Source organism: Schistocerca americana, chromosome 8, assembly GCF_021461395.2.
Source record: "Schistocerca americana isolate TAMUIC-IGC-003095 chromosome 8, iqSchAmer2.1, whole genome shotgun sequence".
In the NCBI taxonomy this organism is placed as follows: Eukaryota; Metazoa; Arthropoda; class Insecta; order Orthoptera; family Acrididae; genus Schistocerca; species Schistocerca americana.
The window spans coordinates 325261734-325284092 of NC_060126.1; the positions used below are offsets into that span (position 1 = coordinate 325261734).

A 22359-nucleotide genomic window follows, 5' to 3' on the forward strand; every position below is an offset into this window, starting at 1 on the left:
ACTGGAGGCGGGCTGCACGATGTTGGGGCGTGAGCGGAAGACGGTCTAACGGTGTGCGGGACCGTAGCCCAGCTTCATGGAGACGGTTGTGAATGGTCCTCACCGATACCCCAGGAGCAACAGTGTCCCTAATTTGCTGGGAAGTGGCGGTGCGGTCCCCTACGGCACTGCGTAGGATCCTACAGTCTTGGCGTGCATCCGTGTGTCGCTGCGGTCCGGTCCCAGGTCGACGGGCACGTGCACCTTCCGCCGACCACTGGCGACAACATCGATGTACTGTGGAGACCTCACGCCCCACGTGTTGAGCAATTCGGCGGTACGTCCACCCGGCCTCCCGCATGCCCACTATATGCCCTCGCTCAAAGTCCGTCAACTGCACATACGGTTCACGTCCACGCTGTCGCGGCATGCTACTAGTGTTAAAGACTGCGATGGAGCTCCGTATGCCACGGCAAACTGGCTGACACTGACGGCGGCGGTGCACAAATGCTGCGCAGCTAGCGCCATTCGACGGCCAACACCGCGGTTCCTGGTGTGTCCGCTGTGCCGTGCGTGTGATCATTGCTTGTACAGCCCTCTCGCAGTGTCCGGAGCAAGTATGGTGGGTCTGACACACCGGTGTCAATGTGTTCTTTTTTCCATTTCCAGGAGTGTATGTGCTCGCAATATATAACAGCGTCACGAATGTATTTAACAGTAATGACAACGACATATAAATGTGTTAACTCATTTTAAGTTGATATGGCTTAAAGCCATAAAAATGTAAGTAACATGCTTACGCAATTGCATTTTTCATTCTGTGTAATGGCCCGAATATCAAGATACACAACAATTTTGTTAAATAATTTACAAATATTCTGTATTTTTCAGCTGCACTTTATAATGGCCTAAGGCCGAAATTGCAATCGTGAAATAAAGAAAATGTTACAGTCACTGGCGTCTATATGATGTCATTTATAAAACCACCAAAATCGTTTTTACGCTAGTGGACTGCAGGCGAATATAGTCGACAAACGGACTGTCAACTGTCCGAAAAACTCCTTGAGCCCGTCTCCATGGACAGCAATCACCAAGATGTCATGAAATGCCACTGACGTCAAAATCGATGGCTTACCTGTCCACACGCTAGTTGACTTCGCCGCTTTTTTTCCTGTAATGTCGGCAGCATATCGGCGTCTGCTAAAACCGACTATGTTCTGCAATATGAAAGCAGTTGTGCTGAAATTCGCAAATGAGAGATACCTCCCGCCAACAGGAACATGTATTGCAACAATAACTACCTTCGAATTTGTCGTTTTAAGAGCATGTAGACACGACGCTATTCTCAGAAGTGAATTCTTACATCACAAGCAATCATGTACTGTGGAAGATCAGAGCTTCAAACTGACGGATCTGTTCCAACAAACAGACTTAACACAGATTGCTCTGGGTGACTATTTGCCTTTGAAGACTTTGTTATTCACATATCAACAGCGAGACACGTTCCAGTCGTCAGTCAAGATTCACAGTTAAACTGAGTTGCTTTTCTCGATTATCGAAAAGCTACTTGGGCTCACTAAAGAAATCTACTTGCCAGCGACTATTATAGCCATTGTTGGTGGTCAAAGAGAACTTACATTCAGTAATCATTTCGAGCACACACAACTCATCCCTAAAGGTATGTTTAGAGGGCAACCAAAGCAGTCCAGAAAGATTATCTTTTATTGTATTATATGGAAGTGGGACCTAGAAAAGACGGAGAGGCTGCGTCACCGCCGTAGCCCTCTGTGGTTCACAATCCCACAACAGGCTACAGCAGTCCACTCACCTCATCGCCGCCTCACACCGAACCCAGGGTCACTGTGCTCTTAACCCCCAAGTGCCCCCCCCCCCCACCGCCACCCCCCCCCCCCTCCCACCACGGGAACGCCTCACACCAGACTAGTGTAACTCCAATGTTTGCGTTGTAGAGTAATTATGGTGTATGCTTACGTGGAGATAAAATTTGCGCAGCAATCGCCGACATAGCGTAACTGAGGCGGAATAAGGGAACCAGCCCGCATTTGCCGAGACAGATAGAAAACCACCCAAAAAACCTTCCACAGACTGGCCGGCACACCAGACCATGACATTAATCCACCGGGCGGATTCGTGCCCGGAAAGCAGTGCGTTAGACCGCACGGCCAACTCATCTCAGTGCCATCGATGAATTATCGTTCTGCATTTGCTATACACAAAACGCAGGGGAACAGGCTGCTCCCAAACTTCCTCTAGGATCTGGTCTGACTGAGAAACAATATCGACGTGTAATAGGCATTCTGAGTCAAGTTTCAGATGCTTTTAAATTCCGAGTGGGGAAAGGACAGACCAAGTAGCCCATGATAAAATGTCTTATCAACACTGGGGATCATTTAACAATAATCCAGTCACTGAATGACGGATTGACGGCCGGTGTGACCGAGCGGTTCTAGGCGCTACAGTCTGGAGCCGCGCAACCGCTACGGTCGCAGGTTCGAATCCTGGCTCGGGCATGGATGTGTGTGATGTCCTTAGGTTAGTTAGGTTTAAGTAGTTCTAACCTGGGACCGTAGCGGTCGCGGGGTTCCAGACTGTAGCGCCTAGAGCCGCTCAGCCACTCAGGCCGGCTGATACATTGAACTATTTCTGAGTTAATTAGCACTGATGTCAGAAAAATCTGACTGTTGTGTGAGAAAATTCAAGTTGTATACCACATACTATTAGTGTTAGTTGTTTTCATAGCATAGCATAGATGATAGTGCAAATATTTTTTTTATTACTCTCTCGTTCAGTTTTAGGAAACAAAGCACATTTTTGGAAACACCGTCTCTGATGGACCGCTTGAATTCATGTCCGCAACATCCTGATTTGTTAACTGCAATGATCGCTAACACGGAAATGGTGCAACAAACCGCATTTTTTCATAACAGTTATTTCTCAACACAACATATTTTGCAATGGCGTTACAAGCTTTCCAGGCTGTTTCTGACCACACTGTATAAAAGGAACTAATAACCAATAAAACAGAGATCATTGTGCAACGTCTCAGCTCATCTGCAGCCAGAGATCGTGAAGGATTTCCGTAATCTAGTCACTTGCGATTAATGAAGACACTAGACCGAATTACACGTATACATCCTCGATGAAGTGTATAAAATCCATGGTATAAGGGTAACATCTTCGACTGTTACTCATAATGTCGTTTGCCCCGACTTTCAATCTAGGCACTGCCAATTTTTTAATAGAAATCATCAGCAATGGCGGCCAAGGGCTTGCAGCATTAGAAGTCACTCTCGTTCTGCCGAAGGCCTTCTCCAGTAATCGAGATGGGCTCTGCACACTCACCTTGGTGGGTAACACTGCCCCTAAAAGGCGGAAGTATCAGCAATAATCAACTGTTCGAGCATGCAGAAGGTAAGTGAAACGGTTGAATTAAAGTTTTATAAGATGTATCTACAGGACAAGTGGCCTGTAATTGAAAAAAAAAAATTATGAAGATCTGTTCATTGGCAAATGATACTCCATTGGCAAATGGTTCTGGATTAGTCCCCTATTGGGATCTCCCAATATCAACAGAAAATGGTATAACTGGAATGGTTAATTAAGAATAGGAAGATAGGCAGAGAGTAAACAATTGTGAACATTTCAGTGATAGGTTTCTTCTCATTAGAATCGACAGCATACCAACGCCGACAACAATGGTTGAGCCGGCCGGAGTGGCCGAGCGGTTAAAGGCGCTACAGTCTGGAACCGCACGACCGCTACGGTCGCAGGTTCGAATCCTGCCTCGGGCATGAATGTGTGTGATGTCCTTAGGTTAGTTAGGTTTAAGTTGTTCTAAGTTCTAGGGGACTTATGACCACAGCAGTTGAGTCCCATAGTGCTCAGAGCCATTTGAACCACAATGGTTGAGGTATGCCAGCCAACGTTACAAGTAGAACATGAAGAATTGAGAAAATATATGAAGATACTGAACGAGCTAATCACTACGTAAAGGGATAGGAAAATCTAACCACCTTAGTGGATTGGGTTCTGGTTTTAGGGGAATGTGTTGAGGAAAGGATTACGGAGGAATATTGGCTTGGTAATAGGAATCAAAGAGGAGAGAGTGTGATAGAGTTCTTCAAAAAATTTTAGCTAGTAACATCGAATACTCTGTTCAACCATCACAAGAGGTATAGGTGTAATTCGAAAAGACTTCGAGACACAGAAGATACCAGTGGATTACATATTGGTCAGGCAGAGTGTCCGTAATGAGGTATTGGATTTCGTAAGATCACATTATAATAATGAAGAGCAGAGCGAAGTTGAAGAATCTGTGAGGCATGAAGACGTAATAAGGAACTGTGGTATGCCTTTGAAGTTTGCTGGAATGTGGATATAGCGATAAGCAATATCACAGTAGGCAGTTTAGTTGAAAAGGAGTGGACACCTCTAAAACGTGCAATCACGGCTGTTGTAGAGACAAACATAGGTACTAAGCAGGCAATTGCGACGGCACCTTTGGTGACAGAAGAAATATTTCAACGGGTCGAAGAAGGAATCCAGAGAAAGAGAGGTACACGACAATGTAAACCACTCAGGAATGAAATACCTAGGATGTCACGGAAAACACGGCGAAATGGCTGCAGGAAAAATGCGAAGAAATCAAAAAGGAAATAAACGTATGAAGGACTGATTTAGCATATAGAAAAGTCAGAAAACCTTCGGTGAAATTAAAAGCAAGGGTGCCAACATTAAGAGTGCGGTGGGTATTCCACTATTGAACGCCAATGAGAAAGTAGACAGATAGAAAGAGTACACTGATGGCATATATGAGGGAAATGAATTGTCTGATGTATCGACAGAAAAGGTAGGAATCCATGCAAAAGAGGTAAGGGATTCAGTATTAGAGTGAGAATTTAAAAGAGCTTCGAAACATCTGAGATCAAATAACGAAGGAAAAGATAGACAATACTACATTGTAATTCCTAAAATGACTGAGGTGGAGGTGGCAACCAAGCAACTAGTGAAGTCTGTGTTAGCATGTGTGAGACTATCGATTTACCATCAAACTTCCGGAAAAAACGTTATAAGCACAGTTCCGAAAACAGCAATGTCTGTTAAGTGAGAGGACTATCACAAAATCGGCTTATTAACTCATGCACCCATGTTGCTGACAAGAGTGTTGTTCTGGCGTAACCACAAGTACTAGAACGAAGATGAATAACACAAGAGAAGAGAAGGCGAAGGCGATGAAACGACGTCGGGCAATGATGCACTGATTAGGATCGCACCACGATAGGAGTGGCCTCCACAAGTGGAGAATAAGCGCCAATCCTGCCAGCCTCTGCCGCTCAATATCGGCTCAGTATTCAGGAGCATTAGCACGGCCTGGAAGAGAGTGCTACGATAGCAGTGACGTGTGATTCATATCAATTGCTTGCAAGAACACTGTATATAGCAAAGGACACCTATTTGCAGGTCGTCCATGGCCTGCGACCACTTGCTGATAATGCAAGTTAAGTATGGTCGTTCGTCTTATTTGTAATAAAAACTATTAATGTTATTTGCTTGAGCTGTTGTTTAGCATTCCGAGAGCGCAGTATCCTTTACACGAGTGAGGAGGACCCCACATTTGGCGACGAGCATCTGCCAAACTCAGTGCCAGACGGCACTTGTCTTTACTTTGCAGGGTGCTGATTTGCTTTAACAGTTTCTTGTCGTTTTTGCTAGTTAGTGTTTTCAGGTTGGCGTTGGAGAAATTTTCTTTGCCTTTATTTAGTTTGTTTGCCTTGTCTATTTGTTGTATTTATGTCTTCAAAAAATGGTTCAAATGGCTCTGAGCACTATGGGACTCAACTGCTGAGGTTATTAGTCCCCTAGAACTTAGAACTAGTTAAACCTAACTAACCGAAGGACATCACAAACATCCATGCCCGAGGCAGGATTGGAACCTGCGACCGTAGCGGTCTTGCGGTTCCAGACTGCAGCGCCTTTAACCGCACGGCCACTTAGGCCGGCGCATTTATGTCTTCCATCATGCCCATCCCACCTGTCCCACTCCCTTCTCAGGCCCCGCAACGAAAAGTGTTAGATGCCACACAACTAATGCTGATGTTTCAATTACAGACACAGCAGGTCCATACATTACTCAACATGGTGCAGCAGCGACTGGCTAGCGCTGCGCGCCCAATGGAACAAGTACCGCCTACTATAGCTGCTATACCACCTTTTCGACAGGTAACAAGATGAGGAATGGCCCGAGTGGTTCTCCAAATTTGAAGCCCACGTCAACGCCCACAATGTTCCAGGTACTGTGAAACTTCCCTATCCATTATCAACACTAGGAAGTTCAGTGTTCAGATTAGTTCAAAACTCTCTCGTAACGCCGCTCCGAGTGAACTTGCGTATGACAATGTTATCGCCTCGCTAACAACTATTATGACAAAGTGAATGTGGTAGCAGCTAGGTATCAATTGTTTTATTGCAAGAAAACGGTCAGAATGTGCTTATCGCGAGTGGGTCACAGATTTGCAAGGTATGACAAGGAAATGCAAATTCCGATGTGCTTGCAGTGCTTTATATTCAGATGTTAAGTTGTGCGATGCGATCGTGTAAAATACACCTGATGCCAGACTCAGAGAAAAGATTTTGAAACAGTCTAAACCATTATTTCAGCAGGTAGTGCAAATATTTGAATTCTGGTGCCCTGCCGGCTCAAAAAATTTGAGCAGCCAGCTATTTGCCGCGCTGAGTCCCTTGCTTGCGATTGCCCCATTCCACCCCGGTGACTTGCCCTAGCCATGCCGAGTAAACAACGTTCCCCGCCGAATAAGCACTTTTCTAACAGGCGCCTGCACAGCCAAACAGAATTGTCATGTCGTAGGTGTTATTTACGACACAAACGCCAAGACTGCCCTTCCCAACAGGCCCAGTCTTACGCTTGTGGTTGGGAAGGACATGTCTTAACCTTATGTTTGCAACAGAACAGACATAAGAATACGGCCCACACACAAAAATCTAGTCTCAAGGCTCATGTAATTAATGTAGTATATTACAAGTCTGCAACTAGCAAGCGTGCAGTTTCGTCAATGATTCGTCAGTCAAACAAACTTTTTCTACATTTACTTATTTGTGGGAAATGTGTGAAATTTCAGTTGGGTGCTTCTGTCACATTGCACATATGAACTGTTAGGCTCCCCACGCATGCCTAAAACTAGCACACAACTCACGGCTTATAATGGACAAGATATTCCTCTTCTCGGAACATGTACAAGTACCTTGCCTGCTATGTATTGCAGGCATACACGAACAGTGACTTTTACAATGCCACAACCAACGCGAATGTGAGAACATAATTGGTCTTGATTCTTTTGATTTGTTTGGCTTTAACATTCAGCACAATGTGTTGTCATTGTCTGCATTCAATGTAAAAGACAGTGTAGCTATCTTGCTAGAAGAATTCCCAGAACTCTTTTCTGAAGGTTTAGGCAAAGTTCACAATTGTGTTGCAGATAGTACGCTGAAAGACAATGCTCAGCCGGAATTTTGCCGGGTCAGAACTGTTCCCATTGCTTTACGGGACAAAGTCCCTGCTAAACTTAAAGACTTGGAAGATACCGGAGTTACTGAGCCCTTATCATCTAATCAATGTTCAAGTCCACTTGTTTTGCACCCCAAACTTAGGACGAATTCGCCTCTTTGTTGACTTTAAATCTACAGTCAACCCACAAACTGTGATTGGTATTTACCCATTGCCACGCCCAGAGGATCTCATGGACAAATTACGGGGCGGACGCTACTTTTCAAAAATTTATTTGCGCGACGCATATCTTCAAATACCGCTCGGCAACCGCAAGCGGTTCGAAACGTGGCCTGTCACTCGGCTTTGCTCGGTCCTACTTGAATGTAGCCGGAATAGAGCAACATTTCACTAAGCATAGCGGTGCGACGTTTTGCGATCGGCACAACTCTCTGTTTGGCTGAATCGTGCTGTCAGCACTGTTTACCCTTCGCTATTTCTTCGTGGTATTAAGAACATTCACAGGTTCAATGGCTGTTTGCACAAAAACAGGTCATCTATCGTCACAGTCATTTAAAACAGATGGGAATGAAAGAAGAGGGGGGGGGGGATAAAAACTCTCAGTTCACATAAGCGACATTGCTACGAAACGACATTATAGTACCATACAGAAGGAATTTAAGCTTTCAGATGACAATGAAAGAGCAAAAAATTACAACGATAGACTGACAGGATTCATTGTTATGTACATCACGAATCACGTTGTGATAAATTTGCAGGTATTAAGCACTTGAAGAAATTGGTGGTACGAATAGCTAAATGGCCGCGCGGGATTAGCCGATCGGTTTGAGGCGCTGCAGTTATGGACTGTGCGGCTGGTCCCGGCGGAGGTTCGAGTCCTCCCTCGGGCATGGGTGTGTGTGTTTGTTCTTAGGATAATTTAGGTTAACTAGTGTGTAAGCTTAGGGACTGATGACCTTAGCAGTTAAGTCCCATAAGATTTCACACACATTTGAATTTGAATAGCTAAATTTCTGGAGTCATACGCATTATTCCAGTGTCTAATGCAACAGTTCCAAACGAACTGAGCGAGGAGTATGGGTACTTCATATATTATTGCAAAGTTCGGTGGTTAAGTCAAGGACAATGCCTTGAACGATTTTGTGATTTAAATTTCGCTATTGTTTAATTTTTGAAGGAGAAGAGAGTGCAGGAACGATAATTAGAGCATCCGGAATGGATTACAGACTTCGAATTTTAAGTGGATTTGACTACATACTGTCCACACTAAGACACTGCAATGTAATTTTCTTCTGATTTGAAGGGGATGCATTTAAAAAGATAATCGCGTTGTTGATGGGATGCTTTCTGATGAGGAAAATCCAGTTCCCAAAGGTCACTGTCGTTACAGAAAGCACAAAGTCTGAAGAATTTTGAGGACGTTGTCAGTCTTACAACTCTTTTCGAGCTGTTTTCGAAACAGTTTTCCATTTCACACGAAGGCGCCCTGTTCATCTGCAGATGTTACTGACTGACCTGCAAGTTTGTTCGAGGTTTCATTGAAAATATTTTTACATTAAAACTGTCCAGGATATCAACATGTTTCTCTTGGGTAGGTTTTCTAAGTCTCCACAATGAGGTTGGAAAGTGCCACAATATTTCGATCGACATATTTGTGTTAAAGACCTTTTGTCGATTATCAAATGAAAGAAATCACGATTACATGGCAACTTAAGTGCAAAATTGTACCCAGTTGTCTGCGTCTGTCGGTATGCCGACAGCTTGTACCAGACCAAAATTGTATTATGTCTTCATGGTGCCTAAAATAATTAATTAATGCTTAAAACCTGTTTTGTTTGTGATCTGTGTCATTGAGAAATAGGAAACATAAAATCAAGTTGTATGCCGTACACCTATTCTGCCTTTTAAATTTTACGTATTCACTGTTTTCCTCTCTTCCCGCTCCTCGCGCCCAGACAGCGTGGCATGGTGGTGGGGGAACTGCGAAGCGAGGCTGAGTGCTTTGGCACTCAGGCCTAGGCATCACCTGTGAGCGGAAATCTTGGACGCCCCTTTTTTAGTGTGTTATTGTTTTGTGAAGGTCCTTAACGTCTATGAACACTATGAGATATTGTAAAGTGCCAACGCTGAGCTGAGAAGAGACCAGTACTTTCGTGTAGGTAATTTACAGAAACTGCTTTAAGGAATTCTGACGAGCCCAGTCTGAGTTGACAAGCTTTAATTAAGGAGTGTCAAAAGTACGTGGTCTGTGGGAGGATTCCCAAGACCTAAACAAACACTTTACCTTTGTGTGTCTGTGATTTTCAGACTCCACTACAATGTTGTGCGGGCGGATTCAGAAAGTTCCAGTGGTATTGTTTGTTTGGTTCACACTTTCATTTTCGGCACTCACATGCCTAAGATTTTGTTACAAACACATCTAATGGGAATCGTCGTAGCCGTTTGACAGAGAAAAGTAGCCAGCACACAGGAAGGATCGAGCAGTTTATGTTTCATTGTTGAGGCTACAATTAATGCAACTCACAAATACATTTTACGTCTCTCGGCCTGGACTTTATATTTTGAAACTCTTTTGGAATAAGAGAATCTTGGCTTTATTTCATTGGCACTGACTTTGGCTCACATTACATGTGGTCGAAACGGTCGCTCCCTGGTGCATTCTTAGCTGTCGACTTAGCGTCAAACTTATTTTCAGAGGATTTGTGGTTCCCGGCAGTGATCTGTTTAGTTTGCCTCTAGGAATGTAATTTACGTAACCTTGACGGAATTGTTCAAAACTATATCAAAGCCCAGGAACCCACAAAAGGTTCAAAATATTATGAATACCAGCATTAATGTCTCGGATTATTAACCGACACACACATTCCAAGACACCTGAAAGGCAAATAAAACTTTCGCAAAGCCTTCATGATATTTTTATAAAGTAGCTCCGTATGCTAACGAATGATCTTATACTATTAAGTACCACTACAAATAGTTCAAATGGCTCTGAGTACTATGGGACTTAACGTCTGTGGTCAAAAAAAAAATGGTTCAAATGACTCTGAGCACTATGGGACTTAACTGCTGTGGTCATCAGTTCCCTAGAACTTAGAACTACTTAAACCTAACTAACCTAAGGACATCACACCCATCCATGCCCGAGGCAGGATTCGAACCTGCGACCGTAGCGGTCACGCGGTTCCAGACTGAAGCGCCTCTAACCGCACGGCCACACCGGCTGGCCGTCTGTGGTCATCAGTCCCCTAGAACTTAGAACGACTTAAACCTAACTAACCTAAGGACGTGACACACATCCATGCCCAAGGCAGATATGACACTGGTGCTTTTATTATGGGAGTCCATCGGCCAATTCATTTCGAACAATGATGCAACGATCAACAGGATCCGTATTATAGAAAGCCTGCATAATTATTATTCCTTCCAGAGAATAATCGTATAGAATGTTAAACGAAGTTTATTTGCAGGTTCACTTTTGTTGGTAAAATAATATAAATGGCCTCCCTCGAACGAATTAGGATTCTCGTAAGGAACTACTACTGTTTATGACAATAAATGTTCAAATAAAACAATTATCTGCGTTATTCAGTCCCTTTATTTAACCCCACGTCGCTTGGATGGAGGTTACATTCTCATCTTCAGGTGGAACAACAATATTGCGTTACATTTTTGCTACCTGGTAGCACCTATTTGTTTGTCGTGCTTCCATTTTACTACGGAAGCATATAACAGGCCCTTTTTAGCGCAATACTGCACTTAGATTATAAAACAATGACTGTTATTTACAATCTGTTCCAGTGCACAGAACCCTGTGGTTCGTCATAAATATACATTTTTAACTTAATTAGACTCACAGAACATGAACCAATAACAAAAGCAAAGCAAAGGTGGGAATGATGTAAAAACATGGTGCCTTGAGTCAGAGATCATTCCTACGTCGGTCAGGCTGCACGATGTTTCCGAACTAGATTCAAAGAGTACATTAATGTATTTGGATACAAGACCTCCAATAAATCTTCCATAGCCACCCAGTTCAGGAGACATGACATTCCTTTGATAACATAGGGGACAACCTAATAATAACAAAATAAACACAGGCCTCAAACTCCATCGTTATGAAGAACTGAAAATTTTTGTCCACAGTGGATGACATGGACACAACACACTAAATGAAAAAGCTAAGACAAGCACAGTGAGCTTGTTGAAGAGCTTCGCAGGTATACTAGATGGTACATTTTAACTCTTTCCACTTTCTACGTCCTGACTAATCTTAATAAAAGATAATTTACAAAGCTCTATACAGAATCAGAAAGAATGATGTTATGTCGATAATAAGTCTGCATGTTTTATGTTTTTATAGCCGTCCGGAGTGGCCGTGCGGTTCTAGGCGCTACAGTCTGGAACCGAGGGACCGCTACGGTCGCAGGTTGGAATCCTGCCTCGGGCATGGATGTGTGTGATGTCCTTAGGTTAGTTAGGTATAATTAGTTCTAAGTCCTAGGTGGCTGATGAACTCAGAAGTTAAGTCGAATAGTGCTCATAGCCATTTGTTTTTATATTTTTTCTATATTTATTTATATTTGTGTTTTTACCGTCCTGTATCTGCGATAGTAATGCTTTTAACAAGTTATTGTAATGAATGAAACAAATTTTATAGTTGTGATATTTATCTATGGCCCATTATGTAAGTTAATAATGAATGATCTCTGAGGCAAAGCCCTACATCTTTATATTGCTACGATCTTCGGTTTGCTTATGTTGGCACTTCGTGATATGTGAGACAAATTAAGTTAAAAAGGTATATTAATGACGAACCGCAGGGTTGTGTGCACTGTAACTGTTGTATTCTCCAACAGTTTATTGAACGTAACTTCTTCTACAATACAATAGCTGGCTGTACAATAGATGTAGACGTCCGTCGATCTAGCCGGAGATGTGGTTCCTCTCGGTCGGCTGGTACTTCGATCGGCGGTGCAGTACAGCGGCTTCGGTGATATCTTCTTGGAGACTGTGCTATAGCGGTTGCCTTTAGCAGCGGACGAAGACTGGTCTGCCTTCGACCGGCCGGGCCTATATAGTGAGCTGGAGCCAATAGAAACCAGGCGTAAGAATCCGTCGCCGGATATGTTGCGGCGACCTCTGCAAGGAAAGGTTCCTATTAATGTCTTCACCTGTTTGGCTGTTGGTTTGTTTCCCTCATAGCGTGGCTGTTATGCGATGCTGCCTGCCATTTAGGGGAACCCGCTGGCAGACAGTACAGTAAAAAATTGTATGTACTTGTACCACCGTTTAAAATATATAATCTTAATGCATAGTAGCAAACTGATACCATAAGAAACAACATGTTTCATCCAACTAGCAAATATGTTACGCAATATCTTTATTCGGTCTGAAGATGAGAGTGTAAACTCTGACAATGGGTCGTCGGATGAAATACGAGGCTTGGAGCTTAAATAGTGGCAACTGTTTTTTCACAACCGATACAAAAGGGTTACATGTTTGCCGCTGTTACTGTCCTCCAAAGTAGTCACCAGCGTTGTGTAGAACCCGTTTCCAGCGATGTGGAAGGCGTAGTACACCTTTAGTAGAGCTTATTCTGTTGTTGGTACGAATGGAGCGGCCTACTGCCTGTCTAATCTCTTGAGCAGTTCTGAAGCGAATAGCACGAAGTGGTTCCTTCATCTTCGAAATCAAATCAAAGTCACAAGGACTTAAGTCGCGGGAGTATGGTGGATGGTACAGTACGTCCCAGTCCCATCGACCGAACAGAGCAGCCACAGCTTGCCTGTATGCGCCCGCGCATCGTCTCCCAAAATGATCGGTGGGTTGCGCAGGAAGTGTCGCCGCTTCTTTCGCAAACCTGTTCGCAGGTGATGCCCCAAAAACGAACGGTAACACTGTGTACTGACGGTCTGCAGTGGAGGAACGTAATGCGTTAGGATAAATCCATCACAATCACCATAACTTTCACCATACTGGGGCTCTGACTCACTTTCAGCTTTCGCGGCGGCCCATAATGACGCCAATCATTGGACTGGCGTTTTAGTTTTGGCTCGTACGATGTGGCCCACGTCTCATCCAGTGTTACGATACGGCGGAAGAAAGCCTCTTCTTAGCGCTCATAGCGCTCCAAGTGCATGTGAGCAGCGTCGTATCGCATCCATTTCTGCATTTGCGTCAAGTCATGCGGAACCCACCGTGATACAGTTTTTCGCATGTAGAGCTATACGACCCCTGGCACATTCAATCTTGATCCAACTTCGTTGTTCCTGTTTCGGAAACATAGTGACCTCGTTACTTTAGACCGCTCGCTCACAAGAGACTGTGTCTCCCTCGATTGTACGCACGCCGGTGACGTGGGACGGGCGAGTCCATTTGCTCGGAGGTAAGGTACGTATGTCAAAAACATGTGCTATTAGCGACAATATTAGATTCCATTGCATAGTGTCACCGTCGCAGCATTACGACTATTTAAGTACCAACCTACGTAGACTGTGTGACGAAAATTATTTTAAGTCCGCAGATCCTAAACTGTCTCCAAGCAGTTATTGTGGGCACTGTGCAACACACTGTTAGTATCGTGTTTTAACTTGACTTAATACCGCTTGGAAAGAAAAAATTACTTTTCTGGTTTGTGGACATCTGAAGGCAGTTTACATAAAAAAATCTCCTGTTTACTGTCGAGTAAAGCAATATTTTTCAAAAACGAGACACCGATGAGGTTTTCATGCAGCGGTGACTGTGGTATCTAGACGGTGGTGTACCTTGGGATACATGATTATTTCTGGTAGGTTTTCCAATGCAGTGACTGATTTTAGCATCACATCAAGGGATGCACTCTGGAAACTTAATTTTCTATTGATTTTGCTTTTGTGTAGCATGATGCTGACTTCCGGACAGCATTTTCAATCTACTGGCGGACAAAAATCGCAATACAAAAAAGCAGTTAATGCACAGTAATGAAATTTCGGGAATACATTTGTCTAGATTAAGTGATTAACATTGCAAGATCACACGTAATGTAAGTTCGAGATACGCTATAGCAAATGTTAATTGCTGGTACCTAATAACAGGTGTAACGGACAGAATGTTGAATGCAAGTATGTAAACGTGCATGCATTCCGTTGACTAAGTGCCGGATATCACTGAGTGGGATAGAGTTCCATTTCTCTTACACGGATATTGGTGTTTGTGGATAACACTGGAGTTATCGTCCGATGATGTTCCGTATGTGCTAGACATGGTTCAAATGGCTGTAAGCACTATGGGGCTTAACATCTGAGGTCACCAGTTCCCTAGACTTAACTACTGAAACCTAACTAACCTAAGGATATCACACACACCAATGTCCGAGGCAGGATTCGAACCGGCGACCGTAGTGGTCGTGCGGTTTCTAGACGGGCCTAGAACCGTTCGGCCACACCGGCCTGCTGCTCCACTGAAGACAGCTCTGGAGATCGAACAGGCAAAGGCTACATGTCGACACTGTGTAGAGAGTGATGGTTACAACAGCGGCATGTGGGCGTGCGTTATACTGTTAGAAATCAGCCCGTGAAATGCTGTTCATGAATGACAGCACTACTGGTCGAATCACCAGCTTGACGTACAAATTTGCAGCCGGGGTGCGTGGGATGGACAAGAGAGGGCTCTTGCTGTCATACGAAATTGCATCCCACACGATAACTCCACGTGTAGGTCCAGCGTGTGTAGAAATCAAACTGGTTGGTTACAGGCCCCCAACTCTCCTCCTTCAACCAATACACGGTCATCACTGGTACCGAGGCAGAACCAACTTCTATTAGAAAACACACTAGGTCTCCACCCTGCCCTTAAATGAGCCCTCGCTTGGCGCCACTGAAGTCACAAATGGCGGTAGGTTGGAGTCGGTACAGTGCCGTTTACGGAGCGTCTCATTCGGAGTTCTCCTTGAAGTAACCGATCTGTAGCAGTTTATTGTGTCTCTGTTGTGCCAACTGCTGCTGAAACTGCTGCTGCAGATGCAGTATGATACGCCAGAGGCATACACCCTCCGTAGCCCGGCCTTCTTGCGACCGTACATTCTCGTGACCTTCGCTGTCAGCCGTAATATACATTGGCTACATTCCTGTCAAGTCTTCCCGCAGTATCGTAGAGGGAGCATCCGACTTCTCGTAGCCCCATTACGCGACCTTGTTGAACCTCAGTGAGAAGCGTCTTTGTCGCCTTATTAAAGGCATTCTTGACCAACATCAACTGCCACGTCCAGGCTCATAGATAACTAACGTTCACGATGGTAAAAATGGAAATAAGCGTTAGGCGTCAATGGCCGGCAGGCCACTTACGGGGCAGGTCCGGCCGCCTTGGTGCTGATCTTATTACATTTGACGCCACATTGGGCGACCTGCTCCCAGGATGGGAATGAAATGATAAAGACAACACAAAACCCAGTCCCTGAGCGGAGAAAATCCCCTACCCAGCCGTGAATCGGCCCCGGCCCCGAAGAACGGCAATCCGTCGCACTGACCACTCAGCTACTGGGGCGGACATTCACGATGGTTACAGCGTGTATGTCAAGAAGACCTAATTTGTATCCTCAAAGTGGTGCTACTAGCGCCACTCTTATGTAAAGGGCACGAGAGCCGAACAGACATCGTCTTTAAAATAACAAACAGACCCGAACTTTTCGACTCTGTATGTACAGAACAGGGAATCAGTGATCATAAGGCCGTTGCAGCATCCCTGAATATGGAAGTTAATAGGAATATAAAAAAAGGGAGGAAGGTTAATCTGTTTAGCAAGAGTAATAGAAGGCAGATTTCAGACCACCTAACAGATCAAAACGAAAATTTCTGTTCCGACACTGACAATGTTGAGTGTTTATGGAAAAAGTTCAAGGCAATCGTAAAATGCGTTTTAGACAGGTACGTGCCGAGTAAAACTGTGAGGGACGGGAAAAACCCACCGTGGTACAACAACAAAGTTAGGAAACTACTGCGAAAGCAAAGAGAGCTCCACTCCAAGTTTAAACGCAGCCAAAACCTCTCAGACAAACAGAAGCTAAACGATGTGAAAGTTAGCGTAAGGAGGGCTATGCGTGAAGCGTTCATTGAATTCGAAAGTAAAATTCTATGTACCGACTTGACAGAAAATCCTAGGAAGTTCTGGTCTTACGTTAAATCAGTAAGTGGCCCGAAACAGCATATCCAGACACTACGGGATGATGATGGCATTGAAACAGAGGATGACACGCGTAAAGCTGAAATACTAAACACCTTTTTCCAAAGCTGTTTCACAGAGGAAGACCGCACTGCAGTTCCTTCTCTAAATCCTCGCACAAACTAAAAAATGGCTGACATCGAAATAAGTGTCCAAGGAATAGAAAAGCAACTGGAATCACTCAATAGAGGAAAGTCCACTGGACCTGACGGGATACCAATTCGATTCTACACAGAGTACGCGAAAGAACTTGCCCCCCTTCTAACAGCTGTGTACCGTAAGTCTCTAGAGGAACGGAGAGTTCCAAATGATTGGAAAAGAGCACAGATAGTCCCAGTCTTCAAGAAGGGTCGTCGAGCAGATGCGCAAAACTGTAGACCTATATCTCTTACGTCGATCTCTTGTAGAATTTTAGAACATGTTTTTTGCTCGCGTATCACGTCATTTCTGGAAACCCAGAATCTACTATGTAGGAATCAACATGGATTCCGGAAACAGCGATCGTGTGAGACCCAACTCGCTTTATTTGCTCATGAGACCCAGAAAATATTAGATACAGGCTAGCAGGTAGATGCTATTTTTCTTGACTTCCGGAAGGCGTTCGATACAGTTCCGCACTGTCGCCTGATAAACAAAGTAAGAGCCTACGGAATATCAGACCAGCTGTGTGGCTGGATTGAAGAGTTTTTAGCAAACAGAACACAGCATGTTGTTATCAATGGAGAGACGTCTACAGACGTTAAAGTAACCTCTGGCGTGCCACAGGGGAGTGTTATGGGACCATTGCTTTTCACAATATATATAAATGACCTAGTAGATAGTGTCGGAAGTTCCATGCGGCTTTTCGCGGATGATGCTGTAGTATACAGAGAAGTTGCAGCATTAGAAAATTGTAGCGAAATGCAGGAAGATCTGCAGCGGATAGGCACTTGGTGCAGGGAGTGGCAACTGACCCTTAACATAGACAAATGTAACGTATTGCGAATACATAGAAAGAAGGATCCTTTATTGTATGATTATATGATAGCGGAACAAACACTGGTAGCAGTTACTTCTGTAAAATATCTGGGAGTATGCGTGCGGAACGATCTGAAGTGGAATGATCATATAAAATTAATTGTTGGTAAGGCGGGTACCAGGTTGAGATTCATTGGGAGAGTGCTTAGAAAATGTAGTCCATCAACAAAGGAGGTGGCTTACAAAACACTCGTTCAAACTATACTTGAGTATTGCTCATCAGTGTGGGATCCGTACCAGATCGGTCTGACGGAGGAGATAGAGAAGATCCAAAGAAGAGCGGCGCGTTTCGTCACAGGGTTATTTGGTAACCGTGATAGCGTTACGGAGATGTTTAATAAACTCAAGTGGCAGACTCTGCAAGAGAGGCGCTCTGCATCGCGGTGTAGACTGCTCGCCAGGTTTCGAGAGGGTGCGTTTCTGGATGAGTTATCGAATATATTGCTTCCCCCTACTTATACCTCCCGAGGAGATCACGAATGTAAAATTAGAGAGATTAGAGCGCGCACGGAGGCTTTCAGACAGTCGTTCTTCCCGCGAACCATACGCGACTGGAACAGGAAAGGGAGGTAATGACAGTGGCACGTAAAGTGCCCTCCGCCACACACCGTTGGGTGGCTTGCGGAGTATCAATGTAGATGTAGATGTAGATGAAAATGTAGAAACACGCCTATCGACTTTCGTTTATGTCGCACAACTCCTTACTTTCTTTGTGTTGTTTTTTTTCGTCAGTGTATTACGCGTTCAACATATTTAGTAGTTGTATATTGTAATAAAGCCGTCTGGATGGTGCAGTTACTTCTTCAGTTACAGAGTTTTATTGTCAGTAAAGTTCGATAAATTTTTAAAACTAGCTATGTACTGTGTGCACAGTAAAGCCAACATCCTCGGTAACGCTCCATCTTGTATCTTGAAACGGAAGAAGGTCTATGGCCATGGAAAATCTGATATTTGCAAATGGACTGAATTTCTTTAGTATCTCAACAGTTTTACCTGTGTCCAAAACTGAAATTTGTGTTAACTGCAATTTGCCTTTATTCCAAAACATTGTCAACTTGTAATTGGTTTTTGACAGTACTTCTTCTTAATGTGATCTGTCTCAGTGATGTGTGGTGTGTAGTGGAGTGATAATGTTGAAATGTGTGTGAATTCCTAAGGGGCCAAACTGTTGAGGTCATCGGTCCCTAGATTTACACACTACTTAAACTAACTTAATGTAACTTATACTAAGAACTTCAAATACACCCAAGGCCGAGGGGGGCTCGAATCTCCGGCAGGAAGACCCGCGCATTACATTACATGGCGCTTAAACCGCTCGGCCTCTCCACGCGGCTACACATGGATATACTGTTGATAAAATTTTCTTAATTGCAACACCTTAGAGCAGAGTAATTGTTCCTAGATACATGACCAAGTTTTATCTTGGAAAATATTTTTACATTTGGATGAAACTTACTCTCCTGGGGTAAGTTTTGTGATTTCAGGAAAAGACTGCAGCACACATAAAGCGAATGCTGTCATTTTAAAATGGATAAGGAGAATTTATTAACCTCTCGTTACAGGGCTGACTAGATTCAAAATTATGAAAAGTTTTCCGAGGTACAGAAATCTCCCAGGTTACACGTAGGCACACATTATCTCTTTCGCACCAATATGTAAAATTTGTCATTAAAGAATTTTTATTAACCTTAGGTCGCCGATATTTTTCTTCGTTAGGACAGTCGCTTCCTTCTTACAAACGGAAGTTACGCCAAACACTGGCTCATAACTTTTAAATATCTCGATCGACCTGCTTGTTTAACGCAGCTTTCATTATTTGTAGTCATCGACGTGTTGCGTTTGTTTACGTTATATAACTGGAATGGAACTAAAAGTGGAGAAACATGAATAAGTTACTTAGAAAATACTGCATTGTAACTAAATTAGTTATATCTGACCTGATATCCATAATGTAAGGTCACTGCGGTCATATATATAAAGGCTTCTTTCAGCGCAGATATCTCAAAAGTGAGAGTGACTTGAAGTAATCACTTGTAAGGTTCATCAGCCTCCTCACTCTCGTGAGGATCGAAGTAACAGACATTCAGCACTCCAGAAACAGTGCACCACACAGACACTGTCTTGGGTACGCTGAAGTCGTTGCACGGTACCAAATGACGAGTGTGCGGCGAAACGACCTGGGAACGCCAATGTCCTGGGCGGAGAGTAGTCAATCGGTCCTGAAGCTAAACATCCGCCATCTGTGGCTGTGTGGGGTGTGGCCGCTGCCTGGTTCTTCGGTATTCTATGCTTACGCCGCTTCTATATTCGGGTTGGGAGTCTGGAACGCGGTGGAAGGCCCCCTGGCTGTTTACTTCTGCTGGGGAGATCTGCAGCAGACGACGATGGTGTTCATGAACACCTTCACCAACGGCAGTGGCCTTGTCAAAATGGCATTTTTCCTTCGTAACACACGGCAGTTCAATTCCCTGGTCCGTCGCTTAGACGCACTGATGTCGGAGCAGGTGGAAGCGTGTTCTACAGACGCTCCTCTGGGAGAAATCTTGCAGGCATCGCGCAGACGGGCTTTCCGCCTCTCCCTCGGTATGGTGCTCTTCATGGCGTCCCAAGGTCTCGTGTGGTTCCCCATGCCACTCATGGCTCACCCAGGCGAACGGCTGCTACCTTTCGTGCAGCATTTCTGGGACAACAATACAAACCACTACGAGCTTTCGTATGTTGTCCAGTGCGTAGCAGGGCTATGGATGGCCGAAATCAGCTTCGGCATGGACTGTCTCTTCGCGTCCATCATGATTCTGGCAGCAGCGCAGCTGGAGATCCTCTCAGGACGCGTTCTTAAACTGGGACAGCTGTCCTGTTTTGCAGATAAGAGCAACCCAGCCACGGACACAATATACAAAGAGTTGTGTCGCATCGTCGAAAGTCATCAAAAAATTCTTAGGTACGTTAAGTATTTTTAAGTAAGAAAGTAGGTCCAGTAGGATAAATTACTACTATCATCATCATGACCACTTCCACGGATTATGCTTTCTGCCTGTTCCGTCCTCAAATTGTTGACAACATGTCGTTTTGACCCTACCATCTAGGTCTGTGTCGTCCGTCTTCCTTCTGGCATTCCGCTCACATTCTCTGTTCGACTACTCCTTTATTTCTCTATTGTGTTACTTATAGCCTCAACATTCAGTTTTTCACTAATTTGTTCATTCGCAAACTGTCACTGTTCTTAGAAATCTCATTTCAGCAGCAGACATGACAGTCATATTTTATAAAACATTATTTTTGTTTACTTTCTAACTCCGTTCCTTACGAGTCTATTAATAGTGTCACATGTATGGTGGACTAGTTAAGCTTCTTGTCCATGTATCTATCATGCTGGTAAGTCCTTTCATTTCCTAAATGTATAAATTTCTTAACTTGTTCAGTTATGCCGAAATTGATAACAAAATTTTAATCTGAATGCCTCAGTCCCTGTAAATGCCATTACTTTCATTTTAGCAACTGAGATTTCCATATGGCATTCTTTGCACAGCGGGTGTAACTTACGTACAGAAGATGGTTAATTATATTCATGGCCCAATAAAATGAACTGATCATCTGCAAAAAGGCAAGTGTTTATATTTCCATGCTGCGATATTTATAACTCAGGATGTACTTCTTATTTCCCTTTCCTTGAGAAATCTTCATTCTACATGCTGGATAACGTCGTTCACGAGCTGCACTCTTGCTGACACCCTAATTCACAGGTATCATTTCGAAAATTCCCGTACCTAATCTAATCATTATTTAAGTGTTCGTGTGTAGGATAACATTGTTTCTCATAATCTACAAGAACTATTTGCGTTCCTGTACCAAATTCACACCTTTTCTCTAGTAACTGTATAATGAGTACAACTCGTTCATTGACTACACTACCTGTGAACCACCTTCCCTTCCTGAAAAGATTCTGTTGTAAAGGGATTCTTGCACTAACAGCGTGTAGTCTTTTGCCAATCGTTCTAACATATATCTTATAGTTTGTATCTATCAAAATAGCTACAAACAAATTAAAATGTAATAAAATTTGTTAAAAATTAGAGATTATGGTGAGCTTACTTGTGTGAGCTTACTTCGATATTTTGCGGATGAGACTGAGGACATTATTTTTTAATTTGTCTAGGCCTATAATTAAAAAACAAATGATATGACAGTATAGTACCCAAATAATAAACCTACGGTTTGGATAGGTGCTTCAAAACTTTGGCCTTAATTAGTAACGTTACCTTTGCATAAGTTTTTCTAGTATTGAAATAAACTGCTATAAGGCAAAATGTAAGATAATATCTTCAAACTTAAGAATAATTTAATTAGCAGTCAGTAAAAGATTGTTTACACTTATATCTACAATTCACAAACATAAGGTAAAACAACTAAAAAAATGAATTTTTTAAAAATTATTCTTAATGAGACAGAGAAAGAATTAAAAAATACTTCTGAGGTATGGCGGTGTTCCTTGTATGGCAGACCAAGCGTATTTAAGTAGAAGAGGAACGGTACGCATGCGTGTGGGTAACGCTAGATGAAAGTTTCTCTAATGCTGAAACACTTCCCGAATTATTATCGACGGGAAACATAGTGGCATCCAGGTT

The 22359-nt window shown here is 43.5% G+C and overlaps 1 protein-coding gene across 1 annotated transcript in view; it reads left to right on the forward strand.

The window, feature by feature from the left end:
- Window positions 1-19829: 19829 nt before the first annotated feature.
- The window catches only part of LOC124545492 (odorant receptor Or2-like), a 39918-nt gene continuing 37388 nt past the window's right edge, over window positions 19830-22359 (forward strand). Inside the window, exon 1 of the mRNA XM_047124435.1 lies at window positions 19830-20675. Coding sequence (XP_046980391.1) covers window positions 19888-20675 — 788 coding nt within the window. The 5' untranslated portion in view covers window positions 19830-19887. The remainder of the gene's footprint in view (window positions 20676-22359) is intronic.